Source organism: Orussus abietinus, unplaced genomic scaffold, assembly GCF_000612105.2.
Source record: "Orussus abietinus isolate OABI.00-Male unplaced genomic scaffold, Oabi_2.0 scaffold11, whole genome shotgun sequence".
NCBI lineage: Eukaryota > Metazoa > Arthropoda > Insecta > Hymenoptera > Orussidae > Orussus > Orussus abietinus.
In genome coordinates, this window is record NW_019396016.1 from 74,082 (window position 1) to 97,334 (window position 23,253).

The following is a 23,253-nucleotide window of genomic DNA, read 5'->3' on the forward strand; positions in this document are numbered from 1 at the left end:
TGAAAGAAATAATCACGAACACCTATCTCTTTATTGCCGACATGATTTTTATTAAATGACTTTCTCATTAAATACCCCATTATACTACATTTGTAAATATTTTTCCAGCTGCCTAATTTTCTCAAAGCTAACTACCGTATAAGATATAAAAAGTTAATAAATGATCGTTAATAAATTGGGCGGAAGCGTTAGGTTAACCATTACATAAGTCAATTAACGTCCGCGATGACGTTCCTGATAATGCACACATGCACTTCCGCGGCTTATTAAATTAGCAAGTTTATTATTTTTTTATGCACAATTTATGACGAGCAGTAGATGGGAATTTTTGTTTAGACACAAGGTATGATCTGCGTAGACTTGTGGCATTTCTTACTTGACAATTGCACCTGACATAATTGCGCGTAACAACGGTATGGAAGTTGACAATCGACCAATGAGGTGGCTCGTTCTTTCCAGGTTGATAAAAGTGGAGCATAGTTCTGCCTTTGGATATAAATCGAGAGACAAGATAGATTTTCGATTGCCTTACAAGACAACTTTTTGCCGATTTGTATTAAATGACCCCTGAAATAATTGCCACTTCCGGGACCAGCTGCATTGCAATGTCAATATTAACGACGCCCTAAACGAATGGAAGAAATTTAATGAGAATGACTGGGCCTCGTTGAAAATGCTCTGTAACGAGAGTGACTTGAAGACAAGAATCTACTTTCATATCCGACACTCCTGACCGGGTTATAAATTGTTCAACTATTTTTTACAAAATATTTGGAGTCATCATTGAAACGTACGTCAATAAATTGTTCTACATTTCTTTGGAAAAATCCACCTCTGGGGGGGGGGAAGAAATATGTTAAAAATTGTTCATTTAACCGCGGAGCATTTTGTGCAATGGGGTAAAAATTTATTATTGTTACAGGCAAATTGGCTTCATCGAAAAAGCTGTTTGAACTGCAAATCCACGCTTCGGCGTTAATGCAGTCGCTGGGCGGTCATGGAAAATGCACAGCTGGGTCATCAAAATTGCACGGTCGATCACTGCCATGATTATGAAAAGCCATTATTTATTCATCCGATTTGCAACTCGCAGATTTTCTACGACAGTCCCGCGGCTCCGAGTGGCCGAGCCTCAATAACGCGAGGGCCGATTAATTCGGCATATTAATTAGCGATTCGACCGGGATCATGCTGAATCATGAAAAATCGACGTCGACTCGCGGTTCGTCAGCGAATTTTCCCGTCGACGAGCTTAATTCAATCCGCGATCGGATAAATGATCGAGCTTAATGTTGCGTTAGAGTAATGCCGTGCAAATTCTGTCGCGCCTCATAAAAATAACCACAATGACCGGAGTTATTAGTTAATTATTCATATCGTTAATCACGCTTAGCCGGTAACTAAAATAGCTGGAATCGCGACCCTATACATCGTATGGGAAAGTATTAACATTACCAGCTCCTCTTTATGGCGACTTTCTCGATGCAATTGCACTCGCATGCCACTTTATGTGTTTCGGTACTTTGATGTTTCCTTGAGACCAAGGACATTGGATTGCAAATTAACCGGCCGTTAAAGTAAATCAAATGATTAATGCAATGACTGTCCGTTAACTGCACCTGCGATGCGAGCTACACTTGATACGGCGACATTGCCGTTAATTAAAAAAGAAAGACACGAAGTAAGAGTATGAAACTCCAAGTTGAAAAGTAAACGCAATTTTTTCCCCGGGTTACGCAGTCGTGAGAAAAACTGACCTTTGCGGGTAATGTTACAAAAATTCAGGAAATATGCATAGGCAATTTATTTCTCTCCGTTTTTGGTATTCCTGTTTTTTAACCGCGAATGACAAACAGGTGCATTTGGAATTTCAAACGAAGGAAATTAGCGTCAGGGTGAGAGGGTTTATCGTAAACCGTGAATGAACTTGATATTGATATTCATTAGGTACCTCGTCTGGGTGTCATTGATGTAATGACAAGGTATTTAAGCTTGAACCCCGCCTTAGGTAAATTTACTTGTGACAACACTTGGCAGTCAATATTATCCTCGACATGTCGCAAGTGCCGCGAGCCGCGTCGGGTTTTTCGCTGTTTTTCTACCCATTTGTCAACGTTAGGAAACTGACATTAACCTACTTGAAAAACGACCGATCGAATTTCAATGCTCGATAAAGCGAGACTTCTGTTTCGGAAAGGACCAGTTCTTCAGCCTTGGGGAAATTGTCTGACACCGCGGAAGAAATTTCCTTGAACCAAAGGAATATTTAGTAAATTCGAAGAATAATTATTTCACTCGAATAAACTGGAATAAATCAAACGCTACAATTCTTCGGAATAATGACAATTTATTTCAGTTCATTTCAGTCAAATAAATATTTTTCGAATTAAGAAAATATTTCTTTGGCTCGGTGAATTTTTTTTTTCTCTTTATTTTTTCAATGTACTTTAAACCAATTATGAGGACATTCGGCGGGTGAGAATTTCGGGGAAAATCCCGAAATCTGGGGAAAGACGCGGAGGTCGATGTCACGAGGAAAAAATTCCCGGGAAATTACGTTATCCTCAGTCGGCGCGTATCGCGCGTTGCATAAATTAAAGTCCCGATAAAGCACGTGGGAGCGCCGATTTTTGCCAACTTTTTTTCTCTACCCTAACGTTGATACATTTTGCATTCGTTGGGGCTTCGATCGCTAGAAAATTTCAGCCGCCCGGAGGACACGCCGTGACGCAATTCAATTTCCGGCCAGGCACTGTTCGTTGTCACGAGTGAAATGCAAAATGCATATGCCATATTTACATAGGGTTGCGCAATGATTAATGCCGTGTTACTTAAGCAAAGGATGGCTCGCTTCTTCGAAAAATCCGGGATTTCACCGAAGCCTTCCCCTCGTCGACTCTCCACACACCAGTAAAATCGGAAATGCATATAATAATTTTTAATTAATGATTAAACCGAGACTGCCACTAGTCGTGCGTTTGTTCCTTCAATTTTCGACTGCATATTTCGGCAGGCGTTTTGCAACGGCTTGTCGCTGCAAAAATTCCAGGTAAAGAGGGTTCTGGTACATTGTATCATCCCGGTCTAATTACGAGGCTCATCTCGACAATCGCTGGAGGTCATCAACTCGATAACCCGACTCCGTGCTAATTTCTTCTCCAGAAGAAATGACGGTTTTCTCCCGCCTCTATTCTGATGCTGCAAATCTCCCTTCATTTCAGGGGATCACCAAGATGACATTCTACAGGGTCTATTAAAAATCCCCGTGACAAGTCTCGACAATCTTCCAAATAGCGACCCCTCAGATATCCAAGCGAAAAACTGTGAAATCCAGAGGCACATTGTGAATAATTCACAATTTTTCCCCCATTTATTTTTTTTTTCTCTTTTTTTTTTTACGTCGAAGTTGGATGCGCTCCGGATATCAGCGCGGTGGGAATTATTTAAATTAATTACAGAATCTCGTCCACCAGGCGTTTCGAAATAGAGTCACGTAAAAAATGATTATCGCGCAGACTCCGCAAAAGGCAGGCTGCTTTTGTCACAATCTTTTCACTCGAATGGCATTTTTGCCTCGGGATCGCATTACATTGCACGTCTCCGAACGATTAAATTGTTTAACATTGTCTCATTCGCGATGGCCAATGCGGACGTTATCACTGCCAAGTTTTCTGACTCGTGTCCTCGGAATAAATGCAATCGACGGCAGCATCTCGCAGGATTATATTAAATTCAATATTCCGAGAAATTTGTGCATAAAAGGGAGATCGTTGGCAAGGGAAACCGCGCATGGAGAGCGAATCGTAATTGGAGACTATTTCAATCAACAGAGAATTTTTACGAAAACTCCCGAGGGCGGTAATTTGCCGAATTTATGAAACTTTTGGTGGGCGTAGTTTAGAAATGGATTTTAAAATTTCACTGGGAAATGTAGGTGGCTTTAGAAACCGCTGCCAGCGCTTTCGCTTCCACGTTGCCCTGAAAGACGGCATTTCGAGCACTTTTGAGCATACTGACGTCCACTTTCCAACTCCGTCCGTACTTGTAAGAATTCCGTGTCGTAAATGCACTCATACGTACGATTAACAATTTTTACAAAGAACATAAGGGCACCTGAAATTCAATTTCCAAATTATTCGTCTATAATTCGTCAAATTGCTTAAACCTCGGGTGTGTCCACCTGAAATTCAACTTTCAAATTGTTGGCAATAATTTGTCACATTTCTTAAATTTCGGGTATCCACATTTAATGAAATACTTTGAAGTCCCCCTGGAAAATAAGGGGCGCCTCTAAAAACCGTCGCCAGCGCTTTCGTTTCCACGTTTCCCTGAAAGGCGGCATTTTGAGCACTTTTGAGCATAATGACGTCCACTTTCCAACTCCGTCCGCGCTTGTCGTAAGAATTTCATGTAAATGCACTCATACGTACGATTAACAATTTTTACAAAATCTGTAAGGGCACCCATGGACACTTGAAATTCAACTTCCAAATTGTTGCCAATAATTTGTCGTATTTCTTAAATTTCGGGTGTCCACATTTAATGAAATACTTTGAAGTTCCCCTGGAAAATAAGGGGCGCCTCTAAAAACCGTCGCCAGCGCTTTCGTTTCCACGTTTCCCTGAAAGACGACATTTTGAGCACTTTTCCACTTTTCGGGGGTAAAAGGCCACGCGCGTGCCGAATTTCTGGCCAGCATTCAGACCGAGGTGACACTCGAGAAAGACCCACGTCTGCGAAGTCCAACCGAGAAGAGCTTCCCGAGGAAAAGCTCGGGGAAACTAGACGACCCTGGAAAAGTTCCGGCAGCTGGAAGGAAACATTATTGGTCGCGAAATCGCGCACCAAAGGTACCGCCGGCCCGATAACGCGATCACGCGATATCCGAACTCGAGTTTTCTCAGGCGTGACGTGCCAACATTGGCCAAACTTTCAGAAAACTTCCCACCAGGTTGGTCCTCGTAGATTGCCACGAAAGGACGTGCTCGACTCGCGATACATCGATGTGATAGCGCCGAAGACGCGTCGTGATAACGCCTCGGGTAGGCGTGCAATTTTTCTAAATAAGAGATTGGAATTATCACTCAAAATCATGTCTGCTGATATTGAAGCAGAACCGATAATCATATTTGCAGGGAATCGTTTATAAACAAATTCCAACGAATTTAAATGTTCGCGCGCGTAAAGAAACGCAGGTAATTAATTTGAAGCGCCTCAAGTCTCGCGCCAAGATCACGCTACTAGAATTTAGGGGATTCACTATAATCAATTAAACGCACGAAGGGGCGTATTAAAAAATATCCCGTAATTTATTCTAAGCGCACTTTTTACGGAATTTAGAAGTAAAGTCTATATTGGCGCAAAGGTTATGTCACATTGACGGGCGTTTCGTAAGGCAGGACCCCCGGGGGATTAATTTCGCGGACACTTTTCAATCGGATTATGCGAGGTGAACCTTCAAGTGTATTAAGAAGTAATTAAGGATCTTACTCAACGTAGTACACGAGCGGTTCGTTTCAAGCGCGCGGATTCTCGGTACTCGTCGAGCGAGTTCCCTCTCGGTACGGAGAGTAAAATCTTGAAAAAAAGAAAAAAAAAGAAAGGATTACTCCATTGGTAACGCATTTCGTAGACATGCCGCAGGATTTCCGGGCAGTCTGCGCGTTCGCATTCTTCCGTGGAAAATACGCATTTTTCCATGGAAAATACGGAAGAAGAAAAAAAAGAAGCTGCCCTCGTGCCAGCTTTGTTATTTCCCTCGGTCGGCGCTAAAGGTATGACTTTCCCATGGATTATACGTGGTCCACGTCCGAATGGGTCGCCCAGCGCGGTATGTCGGAAAAATGAAAATTCTCGAGCAGAGCTTGAAACTCGCCCGATCCGCGAGTTTCCGGTTTAAAGGGCTCCTTTATTTCGCTCGGCCAACCGGAAGTTAACCGGGCCAACTTTTCCGAGAGACCCTGGGGACGTCGCACGCAAAGAACCCGCCACTCGTGCTTGTCGCAACGATACTCGGGTGCCTTGAAAATAGAAATTAAACAACGCAGGTACTCTGGGAAAATAAATCGCCACGAGTTGCCGATGTACCTTGGAAAACTTATAGGATAAAGCATCTTTCATACGCGTACTAAAATGAGACGATTTACCTATTTCGGAAGAAAATGACAGGATCTGTAAGCTTTTCCTGTATTTCTTGGCGGTTGGTTTTCCGAGGTGACAGAAGAGAGGATGTCAAATGCTGTTTTGCTGGAAAGCACATTGAGTACTCTTCCTTTTCGATATACCACTTCAGAATGGATGCTCCATCAGACAAGTCTGTATTCCTGGAAAAATGAGATACCTCTTCGGGAAGTAATCCCACAGTTCCCTGGTATCGATTCCCTCCCTCGGGAAAGCGGGAAAGCGAGAACGTCTGGGAGTCGGGATCCCCGAAGTGGTTTCCCTTTCTGCAAATCGAGTTCGAAATAAAAATGAACCCGCAGAATTTTTTATTGCTAATTCTAGGGGTTCAAGAAAACCTACGTAAACCTTTGATTTCTCTGTTCCAATTTTTCTCCTTACTCCGACTGTTCCGTTTGAATTTCTCTTGTTAACCCCATAATTACAAAGCGTCACTATAGTTGCTCCCTTCCTTCCTATGTATTCGAAGCGATAAATAAATATCGTATTCATATAAAATATTAGCAGCCAAGCTATCCGTACAGGTGGTACATCTCCACGTCCAACTCCGTCGTAGTTAAAGGGTTAAATCTCGTCGAACCAAGTACAAAACGAAACGTCGTTTTATTATAAAGCGTCACTATAGTTGCTCCCTTCCTTCCTATGTATTCAAAGCGACAAATAAATATCGTATTCATAAAAAATATTACCAGCCAAGCTATCCGTACAGGTGGTACATCTCCACGTCCAACTCCGTCGTAGTTAAAGGGTTAAATCTCGTCGAACCAAGTACAAAACGAAACGTCGTTTTATTATAAAGCGTCACTATAGTTGCTCCCTTCCTTCCTATGTATCCGAAGCGACAAATAAATATCGTATTCATATAAAATATTATCAGCCAAGCTAACCGTACAGGTGGTACATCTCCACGTCCAACTCCGTCGTAGTTAAAGGGTTAATCAAAGTAGAGGCCGCGATTCCCCAGAGTCAGTGTCCCAGCTACGAGGTTTCCTCACCACCTGCGATACCAGAGGGTGTAGACCTTGCCGATGCCTCGATGGAGCCATTTCGAGCCCACCTCGAGGACTCTGCACTGGTGCTCCGGCTAGTGAGTTCGGAGTAGGGATGCAGAACTGTGGGAATCGGTGGCATCGCGCCTCGGCGGCGAAACGTTAAAACGCCGCGGCTGGAAAAGCTTCGGTTGATACGACGCTCCTTGAAAAACGGAGCTTGCCGAGGCTCGTCTTGGTGGTTCATCCGGAGACGGAGGAAAAGATCCGCGGACCTTCCTCGAGTCGAGAAGTGCCCCAGACCGCAGCCTCGATTCCTTTGTCAGTGGTCCTCCGACCAGGGCGTCAGTCGGATCGGACCCGACAGGGTCAGCATTTCGACCGAACCAGTCCAGAACCGTCTGGCACGTCAACCGAAGACCACCAAACAACATTTGATACCAACCAACACCATTCGCCTTCTGATCGGGTACCAGAGGGACCAACGCCTCTTCATCCCCGTCATCGAACGCTCGACTACAGAGGACCCTGAAGAGTGCCTCGAACCTGAATTAAATCGAATCTCTTCGGTGCTTTCTGATTCAGGAGGTCAGTATGGAGCTGGAGACTGATGTTGCAAAAATTAAAAAAAATATATAAGTGTGATCTGTTAAGGATGATTGGGGTCTATGATAAGATTCACGGAGTGGTGGTACCTTTTATCGTGTTAGAGTTTCGTGACGATGAGTGGATGGTCTTCGTGGTCTTGCGGGGGTGGGCTTGAAGACTCATCTTGGAACTGGGCTTGTTGACAATGGTGATTGACTCAAGATTGGCACAATTTCTTGTACCAGATTTCTTTTGGGTACCTGTAGCTCGTTTGCATCGCCGTCCTTGTTATCGAATTAATCATGGGAATCTCGTCTTTCGTTTCTGCAGTCGAAGGGGACGTCGGAAATTGATTTCGTCGAAACGTGCTTTTCCCTCCTGGCAAACAATTTGTTATTGCAATCCTCTTGGAAGTCTCGATACCTCGAGAAGTGGGATTTATTTATTCGTCACGTGGTGATTAAGTCGGCCTCTGGGAACGTACGTTACCAGAATGATATTCCCCGAGTGACGCAGCTGAGATCCGGTACTTCCTGTATGGGATGAAATATTATCGCATAATATTATCTAGATAGCCCAAGATGGCGTATCAACGAATTTCTCATTAAGCCCTCGTTTCCATTTTACATTCTATTTCAAGGAGAAAATTAATTAACCTCCACGAATCTCCGACAACTCCAGGGGTGGAATTTTCCTTTTCAACGATCGAATTCATTGGGTAGGTGTTGGACTCGAGTAAGCCACGGAATCGAAGGTATCTTTCTCGACAAATGATTCAGCACCCGTCGAAGCAGGGAACGGTGAATAACGTTGATGGAACTTGCTTCGCAGTGGCCATTAAATTTGCCGGACTGCGAGTCGAGCTTGAGTAGGTCGTCTTAATGCTCAAGAATCGAGCCTTTCGAGGCATGAAATATCCGGGAATTTCGAAAATCTCATCCTCTTGCGGACGTTGCGGCAATTTCCACGGGAATTAAAGGCGTCCTTCGATCGGAGATTCCCTCCGATCCCTATTAAAAATTCCACCCGATGATTTTCTTGAAAGCCATCCATCAGTTTCTTCGTCCGAAAGTGCCGTATACGTTTCTTCCTCCGCGCTCGAAAACTCCGCCTAAGGAGGAGCGAAAAATATCAATTAAATTTTTCGGTTACTCCTCCAGGATTGCTTAATGCGCCGTAACCGGCTATTTCGCGACTTTTGTTTACTACATGTCGTAAAAAAATATTATCCGGTAATCATACGCTCCACGAGGTTGACGAAACTCCTCTTTTCGGCAGGTCGGCGCGAAACCGCGTCGAAAGTGTTCCAGAATCGAAAAGAGGTCTGGCCTTCGTGAGTGGTCCTTAATTGGACTTGTCTTGTCTTTGTTCTTGCCGATCTCGACTTTGGATTCGGACTTACAGTCTCTAATCCAAATTCGAGCTGCCATTCGCTTGACTCTTGACTTAAAAGTCCCTCGCAAAATAAACTCGATTTGCATAGCGACAGGTTCCTCTTGGAGGCATTTGTTACGTCTCGTGTACGGTATGCAAATTCAAGGCAGGACATTACAACACTTGGGACATTCTTCTGCCGGTTATTCCATAAAGTATAGATTTATCGCGGCCATCTCGCAGGGAAATTACGCTCGCATGTAAATTTCCGTTCGACCACATACGAGGAAACACGTGGAGGAAGTCGCAAAATGAGTCGCACTTAACAAAAATTTTAATTTTTTTTTATTTCCTCATCGGCACGTGTGTCCGTTCGAACTTTTAGATCTCTTTGTCGCTGGAACTGGAAATCATCAAACTGACCATAAAAGTTCTATGGCATCGAGTGATAAAGGAGTCACTACACTCACGTGCGTCATTCGTGATCGTGGATTTTCTTTTGCAAATACTTTTTCCTCCCATTGACAACGAAGTAAATCCGAAGATCTCACCTTGAAGTAGTTTCGAAATCTACCGGATTTTCCTTCAGGCTACCAGACGTAAACATCTGAAACAGAGTTGAATTCAATCAGGTCGTCATTTATTGTAACAAAAGGACGCGATCGTGAACATTTTTTATTAGTTACTTTACAAAGGAGATTCGACGATGCGGTCAGAAGGTATCGTCCATTCTACGAAATCATTTCTTCCGACCCATTCCGTCTAGTTTCTTGAATATTAATTATTGCGTCCTTCTGGAGGACATTAAAATCGGTCAGTTATGGTGAACCGAGAAGTGATTTAATAATCCTCTTCAACCAGCTTTCAGTTATGGAAGAATTGCGCAAATGCAACTTCTCAGCACTTCTGCTCTTTATTGATCCTTTATTCGTTCTCTTTTCTTTACGAGAAAATATAGAGTTACATCGGATACACATCATGTCTAGTAACGAGACACGACGGTCTCGTTGTAATAACTTAATATGACCAATTTAATTGTTCTTTACCAGAGGTCCTTAATAAATCGAGAGAAAATAGATTGCGGAACATTGACCCATCTAAATCATAAAAATACTGTTTCTTGAGAGTCGAAGTTCTCCGACGATTAAAAGATATCGCGTCTTCCCAAAGGAACTATCAAAGAGTATGCCGAGGAGCCAGAGTAGATGTAGAAGCGATCCTGGACCAGGGTCCATTGGCCCATCGTAAACTCATTAGACTTGCTGGAGCTCGACCGGTTGCAGAGCCTTGTAAGGGGGAAAAAAACCAACTCGTTCGCCTTTACATCTCGAATAGCGCCATTGTGAAGCAGAGGCGAGGATCTGCAGTCCTTTGAGATGCTATCCGATGAAGGGCCGAAGCACCGTGGAGACGTTTTCGCCGCCGAAATCCCTCCTGAGGTCCCTCTTCAAGGTTCTCGAATTACTCGGAAGTAGGCCCCGACCTTGCGCTTTCTGAAAAATCTCGACTCCACCTTGTACCATTCACCTCCGAGATGCGATTCCGAGATGATGCCAATCTCGTCCCGGCTTTCTGCACGATCTCGCGTCTTCAAGGTCCCAGGATGCTCTTTGAAGACCTTGTCCTCTTAATCGTCATTCCTAGAGTCCTTTTCATGCCTCCTCTCTAAGAGCAACCGCACCCTGCCCCCACCAGAGGTTATGAAAAAAGTATTAATTAATCGAGAAATTGCTCATGGGGCATCCAGCATTTCTTGTACGATGTTAACTTAACCATTTCAACGTGTTTGATCAGAGGAGACCCGTAACGACGATAACCTGCCGATAATTCGAATGTCTTTTTCGTCGTCCTTGCTGGAATCCTTTTCATGCCTCCGCTCGAAGAACAATTGCGCCATGACCCCACCTGAAATTTAAAAGAAAAAAAAATGATTAATTAATCGAGAAATTGCTCATGACACGCCTAACGTTCCTGGTCTGGTGCTTATTGAACCATTTCGACACGTTCGATTAAGGGAGACCAGTAATGGCGGGAACCTGTCGATAATCCGGATGATTTTTACTGTCCTGATGATCTCGCGTCCATTATCGATGTCATCGACGTAATACCGGTAATCCTGGTAACCGGCAAGACTATCAGTAAATAAGCATTTATCCTAACAGTTTCGTCGGCGTAGAAAGTGACTGGGTAGGCGTAATTCATTGTTACGACAGAGTGTACACAGGTCGTCCAATCACCGGAAAAAAAAGCGGCCTCATTGTCAGCTCGTCATCGACTCGATGCTAGATTGGAAGCAGCGATCGACAGCTGTCAGGTGTCTCGAGCGAAAGTACCAAAACCGGAGCTGGACAAAGTACAGAAAATAGTTGACCTGCTGGAAGGTGTCCTGAAACCGCCAAGAAGTGCCCAATCGAAGTGATCAGCGATCGGGAAATATTGCTTCCTAGGAGTTCTTGGTGCAGGGACACATCCAGACTGTGAACCTGGTAATCAGGGAAGAAAAAGTGTCGAATCGCCCCAGAAGGATCTGGCTCACCTTGGTTGAAACTTGTTCTCAGCCACATTCTTCAAGGGCATTGCCATTGCCGGGCGTTAGCTTGGAGAGGAAAAAGGGACTCCTATGAGCTGATCGCAGTTCTAGATCGCTAAGCTTCCTAAAAATAAAGGTAGAACCAGTGGAACGAGGTCCTGTAAGCGCCGGAAGTTGGATGAACAGAAAGGGATCATACCAGGACTGATGAGACCCTTTTTTGGGGGTCCTTTCGACGATCGCCTCTGGCCGTCATTTCGGAGCTTCCAGGGTGGTGCCTTTCTGCAACTGCACTATGATTATAATTTCGGGAGGATTGTTGGCGCAGAAATAAATCCCGTAGAAATTTTCAAAGCTTGCCATTCTCTAGTCATGAACCACTTCTCGGGTTTCTGGAGTCGCTGTGGGGTTCTTTTGCAACTCGCATACGTGGGAGAATTGTTCCACACCAATTTACCTTCCTCATTGTCCTGATGCAAAAGGTAAATGTGCAGTCCCTGCAATTACGTCCAGTGATTACCGCCTCATTCTGACAATCAGAGGCTGAAAACATGAGTACTGGCATCCCGAGGACAGAGGAGGTATTTTCTTCTCGAGGATGCTGCTGATGCGACATAATTACGGGATTAAGGTGAAGTGAAAACACCCTCGAGTATGACGCTTCGAATTAGACACTTTTTTCGTCAAGGTATCGGACCAAAATGTCTGAAAGTTTGGCCCTAGACTCGGAGCTCCTAATAATTATCCTGACATTGAAAAAGAATTTAGATTTTCGAATATTTTTCGACAGCCTAGACCAGAATCAAAATGACGAGACGAATGACTTCGATGATTTTCATTATTTTTCGCTTATTTGCAGATTGTCCACTGGCGGGCGAGAAACATGGCGGGGATCGTCGAGTGGTATCGTGATCTCATGAACAACAGAAGTGGTAACGAGCCTGATTTAATGAATTAATTTCTCTTTGAGTTTGGCGATCAAATCATTGATCACCTGGTCGATTCCGACGTGGGCTTGACTCTGAATATCATTCTGCAGATCCAAGGACCAAGGACTGGTTCCTGGCTTCTGGACCAGGACCCGTCATCACGATAGTCGTCACGTACGTGTACTTCAGCATCTCCGCCGGACCGAGGTACATGCGAGACAAAAAGCCATACACCCTGAGGAACACCTTGATCGTCTACAACTTCATCCAGATTCTGCTCAGCATGTATCTGTTTTACGAAGGGATGGCAGCAGGCTGGTTCCGGGACTACAGTTTCCGGTGTCAGCCGGTGGATTACTCGGACAATCCGAAGGCCTTAAGGGTAAAAAGTCGATCACGGGCATGAATCTAAAAACAAAGGGATAATGTTAAGGCGGTATGAAACGGGACATTCTACATATATCAATACGTCTAAAATTACATACACAAAAATTGCAGATGAGAACAATAGGTATGTTTAAAAAATACGCGAAGACGCTAGAAAAGAAAGATGGCCGCCGCTCGTTCCCTTGCCCGACATCTTGAGCGTCACACGTTACTTTCCATCCCTTCTTCTAACAATTAGAGACATGGTCACAGAAGTGGCTCCAAAATAAAACTAAAAGACTCTTAAAATCATGGTAACCTAAAAGTAATAAATCCTTAAATTAACATTTCAGATGACGCGCGCCGTATATGCGTACTTCATGTGCAAGCTGATCGAGTTGCTGGACACGGTGTTCTTTGTTCTCCGGAAGAAGCAGAGGCAGATCTCATTTCTTCACGTGTACCACCACGCAGCAATGCCACTTTGTGCCTGGGTGGGGGTGAAATTTGTGCCAGGTGGACACGGGACACTCCTGGGAGTCATCAACGCCTTCATCCACATCATCATGTACACCTATTACATGCTGTCGGCCTTTGGGCCGCAGGTGCAAAAATATCTGTGGTGGAAGAAGTACCTGACATCCTTGCAGCTTATCCAGTTCAGCATTGTCGGGGTCCACAATGCAAATTTGTTGCTCACCGACTGCGCCTTCCCGAAGACGCTCGCGTTCCTCCTCTTCGCGAACGCCTGCTTGTTCCTCTACCTCTTCGGCTCGTTCTACGCGCAGAACTATTTGAAATCCCGCGCCAAACTGCAAACCAATGGCGTCGCTGCGCCAGTCGATGACGCCAAGTCGGACTGAGCTCTGTTTTGCCGACCGAGCCGCTCGCTAGCGAGATGGAAAAACATTCTTCTCACTCTGGGGTACGCTGAAGTCGAGCAGCGGAGAAATGGTCCTTTTCTTACGCGAAGATGGCGGAATTAGGTCGCAGGACGAATTTCGTCGGATTTTCCGACCGACTAGGAACATTTCGACAGGGAAAATTTGGGTTTGAAATGCGATATCTCCGTTTTATGCTCCATTTTGTATATACGCGGAAAGCACGCGGAATCAACGCGGTAGGCGCATTAGGCTGATTGATTAAGCCGTCTTAAGGCCATTCCGCGTCGATTCCGCGTGCTTTCCGCGGGTATGGAAATATGGATATGGCAGTAGAAATCGACTTTTCCTTCGCCTCGGGTCTCCTACTTACCGACGCGGCGCCGCTCGGCCGTCGATAATCCAGCGATCTGCCGTTTCTTCGTTGAAAGTGGTCGATAAGGAAAGAGAATTTCAGACCGATTGTGTTCCGCGTAAATTTTTCGGAAGGGTTTTATTTATTTATAACGGGTGAGAATTCTTGGGGATTTCTTGGGGCGCGCCGCGTCGGTAAAGAAAAGAGCGATCGTCGATCTAAGCAATCAAGCCGGCGGATATCAGCGCAGTGATAACGAGAAAATTGACGTTTAATTACACGCAAGTGCGGGTGATGCGATTAATCGCCAGGAAAAATTGAGTGAACCGAATTTACACTTTCTCGTGGCAGGTAGAATTTACATGTACGCCGAATTAACGAACAATTAAGTACACAGTTAGTATATTTATGTACTGTCTAAGGGTTTCATCTCCTACCCAGAAATTCGATTTTACTAAAAAAGCGCAAATCAGTCTGAATCTCTTTACTTTTCTTCGGACAGAATTAAACAAATCGTCGCCGTTTTACAAGATAAAAGAGTAAATCAAATGTATGCGTCTATTGCCTTACAATTTGTACTGTTTCCACGGAAAAGTGTTCTTTGAACATCCAACTGAACAGTCGGCTTATCGTAAGTCTACCTTGAGAAAGCACCTTTCCAAAGCGAAATACAAGTATCTTTGTACAATTTCACGACAATTACACAGGTTTTGTACATCTTTTTCAAACGTTCGATGTAACTCCTGCCCGATACTTATTAGACTTTATTCCAAAAGATGCCTTCGAATTTCTGAATGGATAAGCGATTGACTTTATACAATGATATTCCGCACTTTTAATGTAACTTTGTACGGGAAATCGTGTACTATTATTTTTTTTTCTTTTACCGAAATTATTACGTACAGTGACGTCAGAGGTTTTTGGACACGAACCCACGTTTTGTTAAATAAAAGAGTTTTAAACCACGAGACTTAGTTAATTTCGAGGTCAAGATGGCGGCGATGGAGAAACTCAGAAGCCGAAGGGAAGAGAGCCTCGTGTTAACGGATATGTTAATAAAAGAAAATGGATTAACCGAATTACGATGCATCTGCATAATCAATAGCTGTAGGTGACCGATGTAAGGTCAGGACCGTGGGACCTGGAAGACCCTGTTTCCGGCTATGCTAAATCGCGTGTTTGTCCTCCACCTCGTCTCTCTACTAATAAAATGAAATGACAAAAAAAAACTAAGAAGCATTTTGGAGTACTCGAGGTATTTTCAGGGCCGCTCGCGAGTCTGATATCTCCGGAGATGCGGAAATGAAATCAGATTTACAGGTGAAAATTGGTACACGCGTCGCGTGCCACTTTGATAACATGAAACTCCCGGTAGGCCTTTTGGAGTATTTACTGGATTTTAAAAGGACACGTGTGAATTACTATACGAATTTATACAACGATAGAAGAATCGAAATGCCTTCGCTGATGAAATATTTCATCGATCGATGATAAGCCGAACGTCTTCAGGGTCTTACTTCCTGGGTGGGGATAAATCGTCATCGAAGGAAGCTCCGGGTGGGGACGAAGGGGACGACGACCTGGAAGAAATTCATTACACGAAACAAAGGTGTGAAATCACGTGGGCTATTTTTTAAATCGAAGCATATCGTTCCCCCGTTGATTTTTAATTAATTTCGTAAACGTGGCCTTACACACTCGCGCAAGCTCGGGGAAATTTGCCGAGGCTTAATTATTTTTATTTAATCAGTTGGAATTATTTATAACCAGTGCCTGCGTAATGGGAGGGACTCTCGTTGAGGGTCTGTCGAAATTTTTACTCAATGAAAATTTCTGCCTTTGGAGGAATATCGGTATCAATGGAGACTCGGGCTCTTAATGACGGATCGTCGCCTAAAATCCCGGGACAATAGCTACTAGGAATATCCGGCGAATCCATTACACCTTAGACAGCCTTTGCGAATAAATTACGACCAGCGGCTATGCAAATTGATGAACAGTGTAATTATTTACTCGTACAAAAATGTGACCCCCGTGACATCGATGACGTCCATACTGCTGAAAAATGTCCACTCTCGGCACACAGAGTGGCCCCGATGTCTTCATATATTCCTCTCCAATTAAGAAATAGATTAGCTGAAATCCTGAAAATTGATAAGGAATTGTCAAGCCAGGGGCGATGGAATACGTAGATTGCAGCTAGGTGTATGTACTATCAAATGACCTTAATGAGCATTGGTACTCGCAAGTAGTCCCTAATGCGGAAAGCATGCGAAAGCTTTTTATTATTAGAGCTGATTGCAACAATTACGGGTACGCATTGTTGGGAATACGGTTTTACAAAGAGATTAGGAAATCGACGTTGGATGTACTTTACCCATTGTTGGATTGCGCTATTGAGCTCCATTTCGCAAAGCCGTACCGAAGAACGTGCAAATTGTTTATGTCATTCTAATAAATTCACGTCGAGTGCCCTTGAATTGTTACTCGACGAGCGAGTCGTTTTTCCCCTGTCCGGAAACACGACACAAAGGAAAATTCAAATGCGCAGAAAAAGATGCACTCGCGAGAGTGGAATTTTAATTTCACCGGCAGGAAAAACCAAAAGTGTGGCCAGCAAAGTTAACAAGTCAAGTTAACACCTGAGAAATGTCTTTCGTGACACTTTTTCCACTTCTCGAGATTCTTTTAACCAGCTATTCGGTTTCCGCGCGATTCATTTTCGCGGCATTTTCCGACATTGAGGAAGTCGTACTATTGACTTGTCAATCGTTGGCGACTCATTGTATGCAAATGATGGAAGAGCAAAAGTTATATTACCGAAGACGATGCAAGTATCATCCTCTCTCCATATCAAAGGGTCGTCATTAATGGAAAGTCAATATCAAGCTTATCTGCTGGGAGTCCATATTAATTTTCCTCTACATAATTCTCTTTCAACAACCAAAAATTAAACATTCCCCTGAAAAAAAAATATATATATCAGTTAAAGTTTCTTCGCCTTATCAGAGCTTTTCGTGGAGTCTATCAATGAAACTTGAAATTCCTCTCAGCGATCAGAAAATAAAAATTGAAGTTCCCCTAAAAAAAAAACGTTTTAGGACAGTCGATCTCGTCGGAGCTTTCCATTGTCTATCAATGAAACTTCAGGTCCCTCTTCTTGGTGAAACTTCGTCGGTGAATGTTTCCTTTGAGAAAAATCTTCGGACAAAGTTCGCAAGCTCGGCTTGACTAAGACTTTCCTGGGACTTTTCGATTTGGCAAGAAAATGTCGAAAATACCTCTTCAGGGCGACCCGTGGACACCTTAAGGTCGGGCCTTAAGGCCATTGAATAAGGGTCAAACAACCGACTCGTCCGCACAGCCATACGCACGATTCAGAGTATGATAATTACAATACAATCGTTACGAGTATTATCGAGGGAAGGAAAACGATTTCAGTCTGTCCTGATACTCCGTGGTGGTTGGGTGGGTCGGAGGGTTCCTTTCTTCCTCGGAAGTCGACCTCAGGTGGACCTCATCAAGGTCTGAGCCTCCCCGAGTTCTCGAAGACGCTCCATCCGAGGAAGAAGACGAAGAGGAAGAGCGGTCGAAATTCTAAGAAAAACGTCTGGAGACATTGTGATAAAGAAGGGAGGATTATACGAGGATTTTGGGGATTTCGAGGATTCCAGGACCCCTCGATTTCTCGAATCCATCGGAAATCCCTGGACCCAGCATCCTTAGTCATCCGGAAGACTCGCATGTCGCAGACATCTTGAGGGTGAAGACGGATAATCATGGCGACCATTATCAGGTCTCTCATAAAGGGCTATCGGTACATCAATGAGGAAGTGGCAGGTACTCGATTCTCTTACCACCTTAAATAGGAGTATGTAAGCCTGTTAGTTAATCAAGTTGTTCTTACATTGCACACGAAAAAAAAAAAAAGGAAGAAACACTTAAAAGGTCCTGTTAATTCATCTTTTTACGTCTCTCCGTCTCGTCCTGATGAGATGCAAAATACCAGGGCATTCTATACCGCGGTTTCTTTTCCATGGAAAAGTCGGAAAGGAATGCAAAGATCACGCGTTATTGCGCGTCACCTGGTAATGACGCCTGGATATCGATTTGCATTTGTAAACTCACGTCGTGTTGGAAGAGAAAATTCGAAACCGTTGCAATAATGCAATTGTGCTCGCGGAAACAGGATTTACATGTAACATCCGCCATTTTTGCATCTCATGCCGTCCGCAAACGGTGACTATTTGCTCGACTTTTATGAGCTACGGAGTAAATTAATGGAATTATTTTTACTTCTCTGGGAAGATCCCAGGACGAAGGATTTCTTCCTCATTAGCAGCCCATGGCCAGTACTGATAATAATGACGTCGTACCTGTACTTCGTGCAAACTCTTGGCCCGAGGCTTATGGCGAATAGAAAACCTTTCAATCTCGACAGGATAATGCAGATATACAACGCATTACAGATCGTGTCCTGTGCATGCCTCTTTTACACGGTAATACATAAAGTCTATCAAGATTTTACATTTAAAGACATTTAAAAGAAATGTATATAAATATTTTAATTAGAAACCAGGAAAGTTACTAGCGATTCGCACGGAGAATTACTGCAGTGATTGCCCATTTGTTTGCAGGGAATAATCATAGCTTTTAAAAATAACTATAGTTGGGTGTGCCAACCTGTGGACTATTCGAACACCCCTGAAGCGATCGAGGTAGGCATTTATAAAAAGAAACCATGAAATACTTCCGATGTATAGTTATACGTCTTTCCCGTGCTTTGAGAAAGAAATGAAGAAATTTAAAAGTTCTTCTTTCGCAGGTCGCTTCTATGGTGTGGTACTACTTTTTATTAAAAATCCTGGACCTTGCCGACACGGTGTTCTTCGTGCTTCGGAAAAAACAAAACCAGGTGTCTTTCCTACACGTGTACCACCATACAGGGATGCTTGCGGGTACCTGGGCTGGAGTGAAGTACCTTGCAGGTGGCCAAGTCACCTTTCTAGGTGTGTACTTCATTTCCTAAAAAGTAAAAAAAAAATCCAATTTACCACGTGGCATAGAGACAAACCTGAAGAGCCAAGTCAAATTTAAGACGGCATAAAAATAGAGTTTGAGGAGTCAGCTATTTCTGAAATTTTTATCCGAACTGGATGTACCGCATTATTTTAAATTTCACCACGCAAATATGGAGGCTCCAAGAAAGGTCCCATTACGCATGAAAATTAATTTATCATAAGACATTTAAAAAAATATATAAACAAATTGAAAGAAAAATTTCATGGGTGTAAGGACTTAAGGCCTTGACATTCACGGTGGTGAAAATTCAAACAATTCGATACATCCGTTTTGGAGAAAAGTTTCATAAACGAGATCCCTCAGACGCCACTTTCGTGCCACCTTAAGGATCCTGAAAAATACACTTTCAGCCTGCAAGTCTAGGTTTTAAATTATTACTTACCGAGGAACAACTGTAGTAATCTTTTATCGTGGTCCTCGATTGCAGGATTAATCAACTGCTTCGTCCACGTGATAATGTACACGCACTATTTGCTGACGTCGCTGAAGATGGGCAGACCATGGTGGAAGAAGTACATCACGCAGATGCAACTGATGCAGTTCATCGCGATTCTGCTGCACTTTTCGCAGCTTCTATGGACCGAGAATTGCGGTTTCCCTCTCTGGCCGGCTGCCGTCTTGATCCCGCAGAATCTGTTCATGATCATTCTCTTTGCGGACTTCTACTACAAGACTTACATCAAGAAGCCGAAGGCGCAGATCGAACGGAACGGCATCGCGAAGGAAAGCAACGGCAAGACGAAGACCACCTAGGGACTCAGGCACCCCTAGGGACTTCACTTTCACCCTAGACTAAAAATCGACCCTCATCCTCGACCTCCCCTCCAAGATCATGCCACTCACCGATAAAGACTAGACTTCATCCCTCCACCCGGAGGATTCTCTAACAAAGAAAGTATCCCAGATGTACATCACCGACTTTGTTATACATTGCAGTATGTCGAAAAATAAGAATCATGTATTCTTTTTTTTTTTTACACGTGGTTCAATCAGGAAATATTCTTCCGTTCTTGAGAAAATGTGAGAAAATCGATTTTTGGGATCTAATTCGGGAGTGGTTAATCACCCCTTACACTTGTAAATTAACACATTAGAGAAATACCTGGCTCTTATTTTCTGTGTACTACAATATATGTCAGAACCTAGAATATCGGTGAAGAACACCTGAGATACTTTCCTTGTGAGACCTCGCCGAGCACCCTTAAGGGCCTTTGCAGATTCCTCGCGTAATTACAACTATAAGAATAGCAATTAGAACTGGGGAACGAAATTGCGGAAAATTTACTATGGCGCCCTATTTTCGACCAGACATTACTTTTACGCTTAGATTTACCGTTTCGCGAGGTATCTGAGAAGGCCTTAAATCGTTCATTGTCGACTTAGTGCGGAGATAATGCAGAATTGTTTGATGCAGTTTTTAACGTGGATTTCTAGTTCTAGTGTTAAAACTGTCATGGCGGCGGCTCGCCCGATCAGCTGGGACTCCCCAAACGCCGTTTCTGTGTTCTTTGCCACTACGGACTAAAGTCTGTTGTGGCGTGCCTGGTTAACTGTAAGATTCTAGTGCAAGGAACGACTGTTATGTACCCTGAGAAAGTAAAATACACACATTGTTTTCCAGTACTTCTGCGTATTTTATCACATAAAGAAGAATCGAGAGTCACCGCATGGAGAAAGACATTTGCAGTTTTAACAATGGACAGCATCCCTGATAAAGTTTTGCTCTCACTACAGAATAATAGCATCAATAAAAAAAATGTTTGCCATTATATCATTTAATTATACCAATTATACCAGGTCCATTTTCGAGTGCTTACATCTGCTGCAGCAAGTAAAATTTCTTATTATGATTTTGATTTTTTTTTCTTTTTCTGTTAACGGTAGCATCATGGTTTCCACATAGAAGTTGAAGACAGAATTGAAATCTAACCACCAGTCGGTATACGTCGTAGATCTCTACTCTTGATCATAGAAAATACCGACGAAGTTTCCCTATTACTTATTAAGATACCTAAACATTTAATCATTATTTCATTACAAATTTATCGATGGCAATTTACGAGGCATTTTACAAGTCTCCCCCAGTCTTCCAACATTTTGCAATGAATAAAATTTCTTCTTCTATTTGAGGAAATCCCGCAGTGATCGAGCGATATTCTCGATCGAGCGTTTTAATGAATGATCGATCGGCTAGATGGCAGCACGGGAACCGTGAAAAAAATCGTAAGGTCTAAGACTTCCCTCGTAAAACTTACAAGTCTGCTAATCGCTATCAGATAATTCTTCCTTTTTTTTTATTTTTATTTTCAATGTTTTTGGACGAGGAACAATATTTTCCTCCAAATGCGACAAGGCGTGAAAAATCCAGTGATAGTCATGATCGCGATGAGGTCGTGTCATTTTCGAATGATCTTTGTCGACCACTGTCTAAACGTGCCCAAGATCTCGGTCGTAAATCGTAAACCAATGACGAAGATCGTGACTTACGTGCATCTCGAGTCATCTTCCCTTTACCGTTCATCTTTACATCGCTCCGTATATCAATCACTGCCTTTTGTGCGGGATTAGTATCTCTAAAGGCCGTAGATTTTACGACATCTCATTTACGAGCCTAGTAACGAGCCTAAGCTCGGCCAAAAGTGAACCCCGCTAACGCGACTTTTCTAAACCAACCTTATTTGATGAAATAGAAAGTACCACTGACACAGATATTTCCAGGATAATTGAAACGAAGGCCCCTAAGGAGGCCGGATGAATCACTTAAAGCCGCTTTTTTTAAGACGAAGAGAATTATTACTCCGAATATTTCCGAATCTTCCACCTTCGATGCTTTCAACGGTACCTCGCTTCCACTTGCAAAATAAAAACCAATGTTATACTTGCTTTAACCCTGCCATAAGAGCGCCGCCATTTTGGAGCAGGATTAAAATTCACTCGACTCTCGCGTTATCCATGATATTTCTTATTTTATTTTTAACGTGTTACTCCATTAGCGTTTTACTCTAATTGCATATTTGGGATTCTTGTCGTTTCTTCGTCGATGGTATGTTTGTGAGTCTTGTCTCCGTTGAGAATATTTTCTAATATTAATATTACACATTTTTCGGACCAATGATCATCCGTCGAGAATATTTTCTAATATACATATTAGACATTTTTCGGAGGATGAGCAATCTCGTAGCCCAGGGCCGTGTAAAAAATGCCGATATCTAGAGAGAATCTCTATGAGTAGTAATTACGTTCGCAGTGACCAAACATCGAATAACTGTTACACGTAAGAGAGGGCGTCCAAAGTCCCGGTGAGAAGGCTCCATGGCCCACTTTTCGGAAGCTGCGGTCCACCTGGAGATGCATATAGCAGATCCCTCTCACCTAAGATCCGGAGCAAGCCGTTACTTCCTCTTACGATCGTCACCGAAAATTAGGGGGTCGACAAAGCGAGAGGTGGAGTTTCATTTTCGACCGCTTCGACGGGATTCCAATCGACTTGACCCTGAAGAGCTACCTCCGAGATCAGCCGACAATTTCCCTTAATTTCATATTGACTTCCGACAATTACTCTGAACTACCAATCATTTTATTTCATTGACTCATAATAATTATTTGACTCGTAAAAACTCAAAGAAATTATCGTAATTCGGAAAAGAAAGGTCGCATCCAATTTATTCCCGTTTCATTGAGTCAAATAATTATATTCGGAATAATTCTATGATTAAATGAAACTTCTTCCTCGGTGTGATAATTAGCAAAGCTCGGGAGGAATTCCATGATTTGTCTGCAACGGAAATATGAACGTCGCCCTTAGGGAATTTCCCCCAGCTGAGAGAATTATGAAATGATCGAAGAGTCCAGGTCCTGAGATTTCTTTGTCTTGATTTCTTTCTAGGAAGTCGCGGAAAATAAATTCCTGTTTTCTTGCTTCAAGGTAACGACGAGCTACTTTGCATACGTCGTTCCCGGGCCGCGCAGGTGTGCAAAA

The 23,253-nt window shown here is 43.2% G+C and overlaps 2 protein-coding genes across 2 annotated transcripts; both read left to right on the top strand.

Annotated features, from left to right (window-relative positions):
* Positions 1–7,244: 7,244 nt before the first annotated feature.
* On the top strand, positions 7,245–15,157 carry LOC105704188 (elongation of very long chain fatty acids protein AAEL008004). Its single transcript, XM_012433210.2, has 4 exons — positions 7,245–7,757; positions 12,521–12,593; positions 12,701–12,972; positions 13,310–15,157. The coding sequence occupies exons 2-4, from the start codon at positions 12,545–12,547 to the stop codon at positions 13,817–13,819; spliced, it is 831 nt and encodes a 276-aa protein (XP_012288633.1). The 5' UTR covers positions 7,245–7,757; positions 12,521–12,544; the 3' UTR covers positions 13,820–15,157.
* A 2,488-nt stretch (positions 15,158–17,645) lies between these two features.
* LOC105704249 (elongation of very long chain fatty acids protein AAEL008004) lies at positions 17,646–20,897 on the top strand. Its single transcript, XM_012433309.1, has 5 exons — positions 17,646–18,032; positions 18,501–18,691; positions 18,830–18,910; positions 19,018–19,201; positions 19,702–20,897. Exons 1-5 carry the CDS (start codon positions 17,972–17,974, stop codon positions 20,025–20,027), a joined length of 843 nt encoding a protein of 280 aa, XP_012288732.1. The 5' UTR covers positions 17,646–17,971; the 3' UTR covers positions 20,028–20,897.
* The last annotated feature ends 2,356 nt before the right edge of the window (positions 20,898–23,253 follow it).